The sequence below is a fragment of the Gorilla gorilla genome, chromosome 1 (genome assembly GCF_029281585.2).
Source record: "Gorilla gorilla gorilla isolate KB3781 chromosome 1, NHGRI_mGorGor1-v2.1_pri, whole genome shotgun sequence".
Classification (NCBI taxonomy): Eukaryota; Metazoa; Chordata; class Mammalia; order Primates; family Hominidae; genus Gorilla; species Gorilla gorilla.
The window spans coordinates 82,765,411-82,780,822 of record NC_073224.2 but is presented as its reverse complement, the minus strand read 5'-3'; the positions used below and the strand labels follow the sequence as shown (position 1 = coordinate 82,780,822).

At 36.9% G+C, this 15,412-nt stretch overlaps 1 protein-coding gene and 1 pseudogene across 8 annotated transcripts in view; both read right to left on the bottom strand.

The window, feature by feature from the left end:
• Positions 1–15,412, bottom strand: part of RC3H1 (ring finger and CCCH-type domains 1) — a 90,878-nt gene that overhangs the window by 36,155 nt on the left and 39,311 nt on the right. For 6 of the 8 annotated variants that reach the window (XM_055366197.2, XM_031000934.3, XM_055366217.2 and 3 more), the window contains exons 5-9: positions 15,002–15,177; positions 13,084–13,284; positions 10,754–10,886; positions 5,122–5,240; positions 3,124–3,236 (exon numbers count right to left, since the gene is read on the bottom strand). In XM_055366197.2, the coding sequence (XP_055222172.1) occupies positions 3,124–3,236; positions 5,122–5,240; positions 10,754–10,886; positions 13,084–13,284; positions 15,002–15,177 (742 nt within the window). The remainder of the gene's footprint in view (positions 1–3,123; positions 3,237–5,121; positions 5,241–10,753; positions 10,887–13,083; positions 13,285–15,001; positions 15,178–15,412) is intronic. The other 2 variants (XM_055366190.2, XM_055366206.2) reach the window with 1 other exon arrangement.
• Positions 1,939–2,057, bottom strand: LOC115932173 (uncharacterized; annotated as a pseudogene).

Sequence of the window (15,412 nt, the reverse complement as noted above, 5' to 3'; positions counted from 1 at the left end):
GTCAAAGAGCACGCAAATCAGAAATTTTTATGTCATACTGCTCTCTAAAACTATTTTAAGTCCTACTGATCATGAAGAAAAATGTCTTTCAAAACCTCATCAAATACTGGGTAGCATTGGTCTTGTTAATTTGGTAGTCCAAAAATACTAAGTTGCTTTAATTTGCATTTCTTTAACAACTAGTGAGATTGAACATAGTTTCACAGGATAATTGGCCATTAGTATTTCTTCTGTAAACTATGTTTATGATCCATAAATCTATTGGTTCTTCTCCTTCCTACAGACTTGTAAGAGCTCATTTTATGTTAGGATATCAGCCCTCTGTATGTCATTTCCTCACCAAGCTTTTTATAAAAAACTGTATTTGTACCATATCTTAGTTTTATAATTTTTATGTAATCAAATTTATCAATCTTTTCCTTTATGGATGCTGGGTTGCAGTTCTTAAAAAAATCTTTTTCTTCTTTCCTTATTTAACAACTAAAAACAAACAAACAAAAATCCTCTTAACTACTCTGTGGTTTCTTGCCTTCCTAAATACTTAAATCTCTTATACATCTAGAGTTCATTTTAGTATAAAGATTGTGGTAAGAATCCAGCTCTATTTTTCAAATAGGTGACAGTTATTTTCCATCATTCATTTGGTCACTGATGTGAAATGCCACCTTTAGCACATATGCTAAGCTCCTATATGCATCTCAAACTCCTCCTAGATTCTCTATTGCATTTCATTAATCTATCTATTCCTATGCAAAAGACTATAGTCTTTTATTCACTGTAGTCCATAATACAGGTTAATAGTTATTAGTCTAGTTCCTGTCTAAAACTTCTTTTCCAGAATTTTCAGAATTTTCCTTGCTATTTGTACCTATTTATTCTTTACAAGTGAATTTTTGATAGGATCTTAACATCATCATGGTGAGATTTAAATTCGGATTTCTTGGAATTTGTTGTTCATGGGAAAATGAAACTTTTATAGCATCAAACCTTATCCAAGAACACAGTATGTTTACTCAATATTTCTCTTATGTTCCTAGGTAACTTATTGGTTCAATTTATATACACCCTGGAAGAGATCCTTAATTTTAACTTATTTTTAAACTGGTTATGTTTCTCTTTTTAGTTTACACGAGGACAATTCATGTTTGTGATTTTTAAAATTTGCCATCTTACTAAATTCTCATTTCATTTGTTTCTAGTACTAAAGTTTTTCCCAATAATTTTATGGCTATGTTATTCTTTCTTACATACATTAGCTACTACTTCCACAATGTTAAATAACAGTGGTAGAAAATTTTACTACTAATTACTAGCAGAAAATTTTGCTTTATCCTTGACTTTAATGAGAGTGAATCGAATATTTTACTAATTAAGCATCATACTATTATGTTGGCTTCTGATTTACAATATAATTTATTACCATGCTGAGAAAGTATGGCATTTCTGTTGTATTAAGGAATTTTGATTTTTTTTTTTTTTTTTTTTTTTTTTTGGAGACAGAGTCTCGCACTGTCGTTCAGGCTGGAGTGCAATGGTGCAATCCTGGCTCACTGCAACCTCCACCTCCCGGGTTCAAGCGATTCTCCTGCCTCAGCCTCCCGAGTAGCTTGGTCTACAGGCGCATGCCACCACACCCAGCTAATTTTTGTGTTTTTAGTAGAGACGGGGTTTCACAATGTTGGCCAGGATGGTCTCAATCTCTTGACCTTGTGATCCACCCGCTTCAGCCTCCCAAAGTGCTGGGAGCCACCAGCGCCTGGCTGGAATTTGATTTTTAATTGACTTTCAATTTTATTCAAAGGCCTTTGGCATTTTTTGGATATTATCATGTTATTTTCTAAGTTGTGATAATTATATTGTATTACTTTTGCAGAGTCATGGCATCTATTTTCTTTTCTTTAAAAAAAAATTATATTATTTATATTAAAAAAAAAAAAAAACCTACAGCACCCAATATTCCCAGGTAGTCTCCCATCCAAGTACTAACTGGGCCTGACCATGCTTAGCTTCCGAGATCAGATGAGCTCAGGTGGATTCAGGGTGTTATGCCCATAGACATGGCATCTACTGTAATGTATTACTGAATTATATTTAAATTTTTGAGATTTTTAATATTAATACTTGCAGTAGATTTGCAGTTTTAATTGTGTTATCTTTGTCAAATTTAATGAAAGTGTTACATCGGATTTATAAATAAATTAAGAGGCAGTGGGTGTGGTGGCTCCTGCCTGTAATCCTAGCACTTTGGGAGGCCAAGGCAGGAGGCTCCCTTAAGCCCAGGAGTTTGAGACCAGCCTGGGCAACATAGGGAGACCCTGTCTCTATTTTTAAAAAATAAAATAAAATAAAATAAAAATAAAAAAAATACGAGGTTTTTCCTTTCTTTCTTCAATGAGCTGAAAAATTTAACATCCCTGAAATTATCTTGTCCTTGAAGTTTAAAAGAATCTGTTAAACTGAGCCAAGGGCAAAATTTTCCACTGGAAATATATCATGCAATTAGTTAAATTAAGTTAAAATTGATTAAAATTATTATAATTTTAATTTTTTTGTAGTGAAAATGACCCACTTTTAGATTTAGCTAATCATAAAATAGTTTCCTATCTATAGGCATGATGCAATAAAAGCTGAAGAAACTGCTTTTCATTTTTAAAAATTATGTACAGGTTGAATATCTCTTACCCGAAATGCTTGAGACCAGAAGTGTTTCAAGTTTTGGATTTGTCTTGGATTTTGGAATATTTGCATATACATAAGGAGATGTCTTGGGGATAAGACCCAAATATATAACACGAAATTCATTTATATTTCATATACATCTTTTACACATAGTCTGAAAGTAATTTTATACATTATTTTAAATAATTTTGTGCATGAAGCTTTGACTGCTATCCATCACAAGGTCAGGTGTGGAATTTTCAACTTGTGGTGTCAAGTTGGCTTTCAAGCATTTTTGGATTTTGAAGCATTTCAGATTTTCAGAATAGGAATGTTCAAGCTGTGTTACATTCTAAAAATGTCCTATTCATTTAAGATAAGGCAGCTACTCTTTCTGTATTTCTGCATGTCAGCGAATTATTCCACTTACACCTTATTCCAAAGTCTCCTGACTTTCACACTTACTTTTCCAGTTCCTCCTGTGAGTGTGCAAATGTACAGCTGGCCCCACGAGGGCATCCTCCTCTCTGCTTCATATCTCGACACATGTATGTTTTGTATTTGCTATGCTGTGGAGGCTAAAACCAAAATCAAAACATTAGATGTGTAATAACCCCCCACAAAAAAACATAAATTTTGTGTTGTCATTTTAGGATCTTGATAATCTAGATAAGTAATTCACATATTTATTTAGATTACCAAGAGCAAAAGTGCTGGAAAGTCATTCTGTCTGAAGTTTCAAAGTATAAATATAAATAAAGCAAAAACAAAGGTAGTCCTAATTTTTCTGATATGTTGATATTAATTCTCAAACAAGTAGCATAATATAAATTCTTGAATAAATCTCATGGGCATTCTTATACTTGTTTTACATGGAAAAAGAAAAAGCTCATGGGGGCACTATGATCTCATTTCCACTTTTTTTTTTTTTTTTTTGAGAAGGAGTCTTACTCTGTTGCCCGGGCTGGAGGGCAGCGGTGCAATCTTGGCTCACTGCAACTTCCACCTCCCCGGCTCAAGCGATTCTCCTGCCTCAGCCTCCTGAGTAGCTGGGATTACAGGTGTCCACCACCGCACCTGGCTAATTTTTGTATTTTTAGTAGAGACAGGGTTTCATCATGTTAGCCAGGCTGGTCTCAAACTCCTGACCTCAAATGGTCCGCCTGCCTCAGCCTCCCAAAGTGCTTGGGATTACAGGTGTGAGCCACTGTGCCCAGCCCATTTCCACATTTTATAATGAAAAAACAAACCACTGTAGTTTAAGACTTTCAAACATATAAATTATTTTCTAATATTTGTTTTGTACAATGTTCAATATAGCTATATGTATGTTTCCATACAACATACCACAAAAACTACAAAAGGCCCTATAATCAAAGAATATTCTGTAACTAATTCTTCTTGACATGCAGAATAATATACGAAGAACTTAAAATAGTTCCAAAAGTACAAATGACACTTATTATTTATAACTCAAGGATAAGGCAGGAGGATGGATTTGGAAGTTAATGAAATATGAGACACAACACTAAACTGGACAAAATTTAGTGTATTTTATCACTATATGGCAGACTTTAAAGGTTAGTCTCATTACGTTTGTTATTTTCTTCAAGATGTCTAATGAAACAGTTAAAAACTGTAGGTTCTCCTTTCTTTTATGCCTATTCATAAATAAAGCTTTGACCTGTGTTAGATAGGTTAGGAAAATCATATCCAGATTATTTTACTTAGCAGGATAATTTTTATATTTCTTGCCTCTTAAGCAAAAAGGAATACTGAGTAATCTATTGATATTTACCTGAACCAGGTAAATTAAGAGTTTTATGTTCACAGGCTTACTACTGCAAAATAAAAGATCTAATGAACCTAATATAAATACTGAGAGCAAAATAAAATTACTGGGAATAAAATTTAAAACTCTAGCTATAAGAAGTTATTATATTCTACCATCAAATTTTCATCTAAAACCTTTGAAGGAAATTTGGCCCAATGGCATAGCAGACATTATGAATGAAAAAAATCTTAAAATATTAATAAGAAAATCTATAGAAATTTGAACAGTATTGGAAAGACACAGTATTAGCACTAAAAAGTGATACTTATTGTCAAACCAAAATGTTAAACAAACTAAAGAGAATAATAATCTTATATAAATGGAATAAACTTCAGCACTGAATCCATTTTCTCCATCAAATGCTGCCATATCTAATGTGAAGACTGACCCCAGCATGACATCAGATCAATAAGGATTATTTAATGTCAATATTGTCATATAAAGTTATCAGCCTAATGCAGTAAACTGTTAACCATGCCAAGGTAATTTACAGTTTCTATACTCAGAGTCTCAAAATATTCATGTCATCTCTTTGGCTTTGTATCTGTAGGTATACCCACAGTGGTTTACCTATAGTTTTAAGGCATATCCACAGTGGGTTAACTCTAAGTTTTAAACAGCTTCCTTACCTGCTGCTGATCTGCTCCTTTTTTGCTGTGGTTCTGGATATAATCAACCAGCCCATGTACCACTGTACGCACAGCAACCAGCCCATTTTCCAGCTGTTCCCAAGTAGGAGGAGGAGCATCTATACAACCAATGATAATGTTTTAAACTCTAATGTTACTCAAAATTTTCCCTAATATCAAATTAATAAAAGAGTTATTTGACAACATTTCAGTGAAATCAAGCTTCACACCTTAGCTTTTTAGATAATAGCTTATTCACCTAACCATCATTTTAAAGGAATGGACATATTCTTTCAAAGCTGGGGTTGCAAACTGAAATAACCATAGGAACAAGAAAGGTAACATGAAAGAGGTAAATAGGCCACACAATAGTGGTAACTGTCATTAGACTCTTAGTGTTGAGGAGAGAACAACGAGTGACAGGGACTGCTGAACTGGGGAGCATGTCCCTCATCTAAGAGTATGGTTATAACTCAGCTTTAGATGATTGTTGTTATGTGATGATGCAAGGCTGGCACTGCCAGATACATTCACTGTTTCCCAGGGAAACCTGAAACTTGAGATTTTTAAGTAAAAATTTCCCAGTTTTAAAATGTTGGCATCTAAGAAATTTAGACCATCGCTCAGACCAACACTGTGTGGACTAAACAAAACTGAGGACTGCCTACAGTTAGTCAATTTGCATGTTTATTTTGAACTTTCATATAAATAAAGTTTTGGTAAACAAAAAGCTTAAAAAGTTTAATAAGCTGGGCACAGTGGCTCAGGCCTGTAATCTCAGCACTTTCGCAGGCCGAGGTGGGCAGATCACAAGATCAAGAGATGGAGACCATCCTAGCCAGCATTGTGAAACCCCGTCTCTACTAAAAATACAAAAATTACCCAGGCATGGTGGCACGCGCCTATAGTCCCAGCTACTTAGGAGGCTGAGGCAGGAGAATCGCTTGAACCCGGGAGGCGGAGGTTGCAGTGAGCCGAGATCGCACCACTGCACTCCATCCTGGTGACAGAGCGAAACTCCATCTCAAAAAAAAAAAAAAAAAGTTTAATAGAAGAGCTATCATATAAAGTAACTTTGCTACATGTTTTCTTCATTTAGTAGGTATTTGCCCAGTGCCAGCACTATGATTTATAAAAGAAAAATTAACTATAAGGCTAAATATATTCTTTAAAAGAAATATGTAAAATGAAACAAGAAGAGAGACGTAGAGATAACTTCTTGCTCAGACACCCTGAAAGAATTCTAGGGGATGGCATTTGAACTGGGCTTTGAAGGACACATGGAATCTGAAAAGGAAAAAAGGTGAAGAAAACAAGTATTCAAAAAAGTAGTTTTTGGAACACTTGCTAAATCTGAGTTATTGTTCTAGTTGTTGTGTAAGCAATAGTGATTAAAACAAAAATCCCCATTATATTCAAGGAGAAGAGCCAGATAATAACCAAGACAAATAAGCAAAATATACAGTAGTATTTAGATAATGTTGAATTCAAAAAATAGAGCTAAGAAGAGAAGTGGGGCCAATGTGTAAAATTTTAGACAGAGGCAATCCACCCGTCTTGGCCTTCCAAAGTGCTGGGATTACAGGCATGAGCCACTGCGCTCTACTAAAAATACAAAAAAATTAGCTGGGCATGGTGGCACACGCCTGTAGTCCAAGCTACTCCGGAAGCTAAGGTAGGAGAATCACTTCAACCTGGGAGGCAGAGGTTGCAGTGAGCTGAGATTGCACCACTGCACTCCAGCCTGGTCAATAGAGGGAGACTGTCTCAAAAAAAAAAAAAAAAAAATTTAGACAGAGACCAGAAAAGTCCTCCTTGAGAAGGTTACATTTGATTAAAGACCTGAAAGAAGGGTTTAAGTGTGCCTACTGGAGACTTTCAAATATATAAATTATCTTCTAATATTTGTTTTGTACAATGTTCAATACAGCTATATGTATGTTTCCATACAACACACCACAAAAACTACAAAAGGCCCTATAATCAAAGAATATTCTGTAACTAATTCTTCTTGACAAGCAGAATAATATGCCAAGGGAAAAACATCCAAGTTAGAGGGAAGAATAAGTGCAAAGTCCTTGATGTAAGAAGTGTGCCTGGCATGTTGCATGGAGGTAGAATCAGAGAGGAGGGAATTAAGTGAAAAAAAGGGTAGGAAATGAGGTTTGAGAGAGGTAGTAGAAGACCAGATCACATGAGGCCCTATAGATCATGGGAAGGATACTGGGTTTTACTCTGAGTTGATAGAAAGCCACAGGAGAATTTATGAGCAGAGGGTGACAGGGTCGCTCCGGCTCTTTTGTTAAAATCAGACAGACAACAGGAGGCTATTCCATAATCCCCTGAGAGACGGGGATGGCAGCAGTGAAGGTAGATGGATTCTGGATGGATTTTAAAGGTAGGGCCTACAGAATTTGCTAATGGATCAGATACACGTTATGAGAGAAAGAAGAGGTTTTTGGACTAAGCAACTGAAATGACAGAGTTGCCACAAACAGGATGGCAGGGCAGAGCTCATTTTTAGATAGATTCAGTTTGAAATGCTTATCAGATATAAGATGATAGATGCTGAGAAAGCAGTTTTGTTTTGTTTTTTTTGATGGAGTCTCACTCTGTCATCAGGCTGGAGTGCAGTGGCATGATCTCTGCTCACTGCAACCTCCACCTTCCGGGTTCAAGCAATTCTCCTGTCTCAGCCTCCCAAGTAGCTGGGACTACAGGTGCCTTCCACCACGCCCAGCTAGTTTTTGTATTTTTAATAGAGACGGGGTTTCACCACGTTGGCCAGGATGGTCTCGATCTCTTGACCTTGTGATCTGCCCGCCTTGGCCTCCCAAAGTGCTGGGATTACAGGCGTGAGCCACTGCACCCGGCCGAGAAATCAGTTTTATATACAAGTTCAGGAAAAAGGCATGGGCTGGATATATATTTCAAATTCTAAAAGACTATCAATTGTAATACGTACTACTTTATGTGCCAACAAAGAAAAAAAAGGTTGTTAATTATAATATGTCTTCATACAAATGCATTCCAATTTCAGAAATGCTAAGATCTGAAATAATTATGAACCTCAGAACTGATAAAAATACAGTAAATTTGTGAGTTACATAAATTATATTTGAAGCTATGGGATAGATAAGATTATCTAGGAAATAGGTATAGGATTAAACTCTGAGAACACTCCAAAGAGTACAGGATATGAAGATGAGAAAGCAGAGGATGCTGAGGAGAATCCAATAAAGAAGAGAATTAGTAGCCTAGAAGCCAAGAAAAAAGCATTTCAAGGAAGAGAGTACAGAACAATGGCCAGGCATGGTGGCTCATGCCTGTAATCCTAGCACTTTGGGAGGCTGAGGCAGGCGGGTCACCTGAGTTCAGGAGTTTGAGAACAGCCTGGCCAACATGGTGAAACCCTGTTTCTACTAAAGATACTAAAAATAAATAATAAGAATAATAAATTAGCTGGATGTGGTGGTACACGCCTGTAATCCTAGCTACTCGGGACAAGAATTGCTTGAACCTGGGAAGCAGAGGTTGCAGTGAACCGAGATCTTGCCATTGCACTCCAGCCTGGGGGACAGAGTGAAACTGTGTCTCCAAAAAAAAAAAAAAAGTTAAATGCTGCTAAATCAAGTACAGTAAGAACTGAGAACTGACTTTTGGAATTAGCTACATGGAAGTAATTTATGACCTTGACAAAATAAGTTTGGATAGAGCAGTGGAGATAAATGCCTGACTGGAGTTGAGTTCAAGAGTGTGCCAAAAAAAGAAATGAAGTGGTAGGTAGATGAGAAACGGGGTAAAAAATGGTTTAGGAACTTGTGAAAGTTCTCTTTTGACTGCTCAGGATGATCAAAGCACAGCAGTCAGGGAAAAAAATCACTATATATTCTAGTAACATCGATCTGGTTTACTAAGCAATTTTGGGAGCAAATCTATAAAAGTAGGCTGATAAAAAACTAAGAGGGCTCTGAATGCCATAGTCAAGAGTGTCAAACCTTATTCCGTAAGCAATTCTACAAACAATGAAAGTTTATGAGTGTGGAAGGAAGATCAGGGATGTGATTTCTTTTTTTTTTTTTTTTTGAGACGGAGTCTCGCTCTGTTGCCCAGGCTGGAGTGCAGTGGTGCAGTCTCGGCTCACTGCAAACTCTGCCGCCCGGGTTCACACCACTCTCCTGCCTCAGCCTCCCGAGTAGCTGGGACTACAGGCGCCCGCCACCATGCCCAGCTAATTTTTTTTTGTATTTTTAGTAGAGACGGGGTTTCATCGTGTTGGCCAGGATGGTCTCGATCTCCCGACCTCGTGATCCGCCCGCCTCGGCCTCCCAAAGTGCTGGGATTACAGGCGTAAGCCACTGCGTCCGGCCAGGGATGTGATTTCTTTTACAGCAGTAAGTAGACTGGATTGGAGGAACTCATAGTAGAGGAACTTGGAAGACATTCAGTCTCAGGAAAAAGGAGGCTCTCAAAGGAATTAATTATAAACAGGGGATATAGGGGTATTGTGAAAGAAGAACAGATAAATCCTATTGTATGAAACAGTATGTAGAACAAGTGAAAGGAAAAGATGAGGCAAGACAAAACATTAAGGTTTTAAACTTACATACCTCAGAGAATGAGGTCATTATCAGAAAGAGGAAACATTAAAGGAAGAGCAAGTATCAAGAAATGATGAGCTTGCTTTGAAGCACTCAGGACACGATGGGGAATCTCAGCAAGCACTGGGAGATGTATCTGGAGTGATGCAGAGATAATAGTGATAGAGATATTTGGGAGTCTGTATTCTACACTAAGGTAATACCTGATGCTAAGAATGAATAACCACCATCAGAGCATGTAGAGAAAACAAAATTCCAAGAGCATAACCTGCCTACTCTTTAGTGGGCAGGAGGGGAAAGCATGGTACAAATAAGACAGAAGTAGCACTCAGGTCAGAAGAGAACTATGAGATCACAGAAAGATATCAAAAAAGTGCTCAACAACATTATCCAAATGCTGAAAACAAATGGGAGTGATTTAAAGACTAAGACAAAGCTTTTGGAATCAGAGACTGGGAATCTACTAGTGAATATTAAGAGAGCTTCAGATCAGTAGTAGGAATAAACACAGAGAAGCTAAAATAACTTAGATGTAAGTGCAAGTTGAAAAATGAAGGTTGGGTATATTTTCAGGTTAAGGAGAAGGAGCAGAAAAAGCCTAAGTAAAGATATACAAGAGAGGATACTTGAAGGAACAAGATATCATGGAGAGGGCAAAAACAGGATCAAGGAAATGCAACTAAGGATACATAATACAGAAAAAAATGAGAAAAACGAGATTTGGAAGGGGTAAGAATGGTAAAATACAACACAATTTTGTGACGGGAGAAAGAAGAAACATAAAGAAGCCCAGAGAAATCTATTTTCCTGATGAAATGAGCAACAGTATAAAAAGTATTAAATAAATATTAAAGTGAACTAACCTGAGATAAAGAGGGAAAAGATTTAAAATGGAAACTTAAAATACTGTAAAAAAGATCTGGAGTAACTACTTTGGGAAACCCTAGAGGAACAACAAAAGATAATTAAAGAATCATTGAGCAGCACGAAAGGCACCTATAAGATAGTCCATTAATTTCCCATGGGTTTACCTGGACTAGGGTCAATGTTTGCTAACAGCTCCAAATGGGGTCTTAGTCGGTTCAAGTTTGCTGGGTCTCCAGTCCGCTGGAGAGCAATTGTTAGTTCCTGAACACTCTGTGCAAAAGAGGCTGGAGTCTGCAACTTAAAAAAGATAAATGTTAACTTTCCCAAAGGTCAGATAATCCTTTAAATATAAAGATTATTTATATCACAATCATTTTTGCGATTTATTAAATTTAATTTTTATCTTCCCATATACCCTACACTTTGGCCAGAGTAGATTACTTGCTACCCAAATAAATTCTGTACTTCTCTGCATCCAGAGCTTGGCACATTGTGTACTGTATTGCCTCTGCTGTCACATTCTTCAAATGTGAGACCTCTCTCAATTCAGCCTACCATCAATTAGATATACTGATGAGTCTTCTTCGTGAATTGTTAATTCCTGTTTCTCTCCCCATTAATTTACTAGAATTAGTGCTTTCCTCATCACTTTTAATAAATTCTCTTTTGTATTATCCAATATGGTAACCTTGGCAATATGTGGCTATTTAAATTTAAGTTAATTAAATGAAATAAAAATTTCAGTTCATCGGTTGCAAAAGTCACATTTCAAATGCTTAATGGCCGTGTGTGACTAGTGATCACCATATTGGACAGTGCATACACAGAACATTTTCATGATTACAGAAAGTTCTATTGCTCTATAAAATATCACACACACTGCAAAGTTTACCAGTTTGTTGTACAAAGGTCTCTGGATATTAAATTTAAAGCACTGCGTGTGATATGAGAAAATTACTGTAGGATATACACCTAGTTACACAGTTCAGTTCAGACAAGAAGATTAACCACCTTGTAGAATCTTTATAAAAGCCAAGCCAGGCCAGGCCAGGCACGGTGGCTCACGCCTGTAATCCTAGCACTTTGAGAGGCTGTGGTGGGCAGATGACGATGTCAGGAGTTCGAAACCAGCCTGGCCAACATGGTGAAACCCCGTCTCTACTAAAGATACAAAAAATTTGGGCATGGTACAGGGTGTGGTAGCACGTGCCTGTAATCCCAGCTACTTGGGAGGCTGAGGCAGGAGAATCGCTTGAACCTGGGAGACAGAGATTGCAGTGGGCCGAGATAGTGCCATTGCACTCCAGCCTGGGTGACAGGGTGAGACTCCGTCTCAAAAAAAAAAAAAAAAAAAAAAAAAAAAAAGCCAAGTTTCTCTTCAGAGGTAGAAAGGTACTCCTTTAATAGATCATTACTAAGCGTTAAGCGTTTCCGTAAATTATAAATCAGTTGCAAAACTTCCGATACAAGCTCCTGTCCAAACCTAAGAATTGCAGGTAAAGTCTGGTTAAAGGTATCCAGGGAAGACTTATAAAGCAGAGCAAACAACCTACATTGTAACTGAAAATTATGTACCACCTTTTTTCCCCCCTAAAGAGACAGGGTCTCACTCTGTTGCCGAGGTGCTAACATAGCTCACTGCACCCTCAAACTCCTGAGCTCAAGGGATTCTCCCACCATAGCCTCCCAGGTAGCTGAGACTATAGGTGCCTACCACCACACCTGGCTATTTTTTTTTTTTTTTGGTAGAGATGAGTGTCCCAATGTTTCCCAGGCTGTGCCTGAACTCCTGTCCTCAAGCAATCCCCCCACCTTGGCCTCTCAAAGTGCTGAGATTACAGGCATCAGCCACTGTGCCCACCCTACACCAAGCATTTAAAAAACATATTTCCCAATTCTCACTGTATTACCCATTCAAGGAATTCTATCTTTAGAAATAGAAAAAAAAAAAAAAAAAAGGTGGGGGGGAATAGTCTGGTAAAAGGTTAGTGTACTCTACACTAACTGAGAATGGTCAAGTTCAAATCCACTTCTGTCATTTATTATCTATGTGATGCTGGAAAAACATATTAACTTCCCTTTGTCTTTGTCTAAAATGGATCATACAGGGCTGTTGAGAGGATTAAATGAATTATTTAAAACCACTAGATACATATTAAGATTTTAGTAAATGTTCATTTTTTTTTTTTAGGTTACTCTTACTATTTGACTCTATTTCTCTAAATTAAATGTAGAGTGGTCTCTAGAGTTGGCCATCATCTCTGTGATTCTAGTAAAAATAAAATAAAATATAAAATAAATAAAATAAAAAATATAAACTAATCAAATCTTTAAATGAACAAAGTGGTATTATAATGTGATTGGTTATGACATGACACTGGCTATAAATACAATTTACAAAAGCTATACAGTATTCACTTTAATATACATTTGTTAAATGAATTACCAAAATGCCAAGATTAGTCTAAGAAGTAAGGAACAAAAAAGGCCCTACCTTGTCAATAATGGACTGCATATGAGATTTGTGAGACTGGTCTCCATAAAGCAAAGAGGACCACTGGTCCGGTGCAATTCGTAAGCCTGCTTCCATAGCAATCTGCACTATCTGGGAGTCGTGTTCTCGCCGCAGAGCTTCGTAGGTTCTAAATTCTTCTTTCAGCTGCATCAAAGAAGAGTCTTCATCACGTTTGGTGACCTAATAAGACACAAATAATCTCATAATGAAGTCAAAAAAATGAGTTTATGCTTTATACGAACCTATAATTTTTAATGTAACAAATTTAGCAGCAACAGCAAGATTAAATGAATATACCATTTGCCTGCAAAATACTTTCTCCTCAACTTGTTGAGGTAGGTATATTGCTATCATCCCATTCTGAGTCAAGTTGGATTTAGGCCAACATTTTCTGGATAGGTCTTTCAGAAAGAATAAATACAGGCTGAGAATCTCTTACACAAAATGCTTGGGCCAGAAGTGTTATCAGATTTCAGATTTTTTCAAATTTTAGAATATCTGCATTAAACCACTTGAGCATCCTTACTCTGAAAATCTGAAATGCCCCAATGAGCGTGTGAGCATCATGTTGGTGTTCAAAAAGTTTTGGATTTTGGATTTTTGTATAGTCAATCTGTATGTGCTGGAATGAAATCCAAAGATTTGACAGACTTTAACATATACATTCAGTTTAAGGTGTATGTGTGTGTATATGTATTTTTGAAAAGAAAAAAATACTAATACAATTCTATATTCTGAAAAACAATATGTTTCTTCTCCATAAATGTGGATTATGACTCTTGGGATTGCCTGACAATGAGCTAAGTGGGGCTGATGACTGTAGAGCTTCAGATGCTGGTGTAATTCTAAAAATGATTTAATTTGTACTTGGCTTAATTCTTCATGGAGTTTTGTGGGATGGGCTACTACCAGAAAGTGTAAAGTGTGAGATGTTAGACTAGAATAATCATAATGATTATGATTAGAAGGCTGGAGGCAGGAGAATTGCTTGGCCCAGAAGGCAGAGGATGCAGTGAGCCAAGACTACACCACTGCACTCCAGCCTGGGCGACAGAGCAAGACTGCATCTCAAAAAAAAAAGTCAGAAAAATAATACTGGATGAACAATAAATGATACATAGTGAGTAGCAATGTTTGAGGCGGTGCTTATTCAATTTGGGATAAGAGACTATGTCCAGCATTACCATATAAACTGAAATGGCAAATGGAACTTCATTATTGTATATGTGGAATTACACTAGGAGAAAATCTCTGAATAAAATTTATTTGGCTGGGCGCGGTGGCTCACGCTTGTAATCCCAGCACTTTGGGAGGCTGAGGCAGGCAGATCACCTGAGGTCAGGAGTTCGAGACCAGCCTGGCCAACATGGCGAAACCCCGTCTCTACCAAAAATACAAAAAGTAGCCAGGTGCAGTGGCCCTGCCTATAATCCCAGCTACTCGGGAGGCTGAGACAGGAGAATCGCTTGAATGCAGGAGGTGGAGGTTGCGGTGAGCCGAGATAGTGCACTGCACTCCAGCCTGGGTGACAGAAAGACTTTGTCTCAAAAAAATAAAAATAAATAAATAAAATTTATTTGTGCTTCAATAACTCTCTCTTCAGACCAATTCTGCACAGTCTTGGTAAGAAATTGATATAGTTTCTTAGTCTCTTCAAATACAAAAATCTATAAACCTTGACTTGATCTATGTTGTTCAATATTGAACATACAAAAATTCAATATAATAGGATTTAACTATAATAAGACACCATCTACATTCTTTAAAAGAATAAAGAAAAATTGCTGAGATTTTCTGAAAAGATACAGGCAACTTTATTAAACTCAAAGTTTTACTACTTAACTTTGGGGAAAGAACAATATTTCCTTTCAAGCTGAGCTTTAATGTAGGTTCATACCTTGAAACAGGAGGCTCTATAAAGGAGCTGAACAACATGCCCAATGCTAGTTTTAGAGGCTTGAGGAAACCGTGGCTCCAATCTTTGCACCACAAAGAGAACCAATACTTTTCTTGACAAAGCAGAACCATCTTCTAAGGCCAGCAGAACCAACTTTAAAGCTTCCTCCTGCATTGCTAGGGAAAGTTGGGCAAAACCAAAATTTATCAAGTACATAGATAAGATAAATCCATTTATTAGAAGGGGAATATTTAATCATTTCTGCAGCTATTCACTCAATTAACTGGCAATACAGTTAAGACTAACCAGCAACACACTTTTACACCATTTTTGTGAGCAATTTTGTATTACATTCTATATATTTTATAAAGAAAACAGATAAGTGATTAATACATTTAAGAAAAACTTCTA